This window comes from Citrus clementina, unplaced genomic scaffold (assembly GCF_000493195.1).
Source record: "Citrus clementina cultivar Clemenules unplaced genomic scaffold, Citrus_clementina_v1.0 scaffold_3, whole genome shotgun sequence".
Classification (NCBI taxonomy): domain Eukaryota; kingdom Viridiplantae; phylum Streptophyta; class Magnoliopsida; order Sapindales; family Rutaceae; genus Citrus; species Citrus x clementina.
In genome coordinates this window covers 18,281,101-18,282,592 of record NW_006262339.1, presented here as the reverse complement: position 1 = coordinate 18,282,592, position 1,492 = coordinate 18,281,101, and the positions used below count along the sequence as shown (strand labels likewise).

General features: G+C 37.3%; 1 protein-coding gene across 1 annotated transcript; it reads left to right on the top strand.

The window, feature by feature from the left end:
- The first annotated feature begins 278 nt into the window (after positions 1-278).
- On the top strand, positions 279-990 carry LOC18049573 (kunitz trypsin inhibitor 2). The gene has a single exon (XM_006441396.2). The coding sequence runs from the start codon at positions 300-302 to the stop codon at positions 918-920; it is 621 nt and encodes a 206-aa protein (XP_006441459.1). The 5' UTR covers positions 279-299; the 3' UTR covers positions 921-990.
- Positions 991-1,492: the final 502 nt, after the last annotated feature.

Here is a 1,492-nt window from a genome sequence, read left to right as displayed (position 1 = left end):
AACTAAATCTTTGACTTTCTTACTAAACTACGCTTTCTATTGTTGAATTTGTATTAAATCTTCCGATCAGGCTGTTTAGGCGGGAAAAAAAATAATAATTACAGTTCACAAAGCAGAATGTCATAATCCGCTCTTGTCTTGTGGGCGACCATTGGCCTCTCGAATCGGACATTAGGCGAATCAAACCAACTTGCTGTCCGTTAATTAACTATACTAGCCTAACTCTATAAATTTGGCCTCATAAGGGCTGTTTACACGCATCAACAAAAGATAAGAACAAAAAATATAACGATATAACAATGAGAAGCACACTAGTCTTAACCTCGCTGATTCTTCTCTTTGCCTTCATTGCAACGCCATTGCCTGTCAGGGGCAATGCTTCACCTGATCCGGTGCTGGACGTCGCCGGTAAGAAGCTCCGAGCTGGCAGCAAGTACTACATCTTGCCCGTTACAAAGGGCCAAGGCGGCGGGCTTACACTTGCTGGCAGAAGCAACAATAAGACATGTCCCCTAGATGTTGTTCAAGAGCAGCACTCATTTAGAAATGGTTTGCCGGTAACATTTTCGCCCGTTAACCCTAAAAAGGGCGTTGTTCGTGAGTCCACTGACTTTAACATCAAATTTGACGCTGCAACAAGTTGTGCGCAGTCCACAGTGTGGAAGCTTGACAATTTTGATGCGGCATTAGGGCAGTGGCTTGTGACCACTGGGGGAGTTGAAGGCAATCCCGGCCCCAGAACCATGAGAAATTGGTTTAAGATTGAGAAGTTTTATGGCGATTACAAGCTTGTTTTCTGTCCTTCGGTTTGTAATTTCTGCAGAGGTTTGTGCAGAGATGTTGGCATTTTTATTAATGGTGGGGTGCGGCGTCTGGCTTTGAGTGATGTTCCGTTAAAAGTTGTGTTTAAAAAGGTTTGAAGATCGAGCTGCTGAGAGCTCCGCAAATGCTTGCAGTTAAAAATAAAGTTTGTTTCGTTTTAGGGTTGTACGCATGCTTTAATAAGTGAATAAATTAAGTTGTAATAATAAAAGTTGCACGAACGTTGCACGTTTACGAATAATAAAATTTTTTCTCATGTTGGTATTTTGGTTCATCATTTTCCTCATTAGTGGCAACATTTTCATTTCAAAGTACGAAGAAGATCAAATTATTGTGATAGTCAACTCCATTCAGAAAATGTATAATATGAATATAAAATTGAAGAAGCCAACAACGGGACTATGATAAATAAACCATACATAGATGCTATACGGATGAAATTGCCTAGAAAAAGGGTGATGGTAAGTTTCCTCCCTATTGAAATGAGTATATATTACTTATACCCTTATTATTTTCATAATATCTAATAATCACCTGGCACCATTATTTTATAATATTACTCTTATTTTCTATTACACTTTTATTTTTATTTATTATAAATAAAATAAAATATATAAAAAAAAATTAAGTACATTTCCTAGATTTTGATATGAATAAAAAATTTATCACA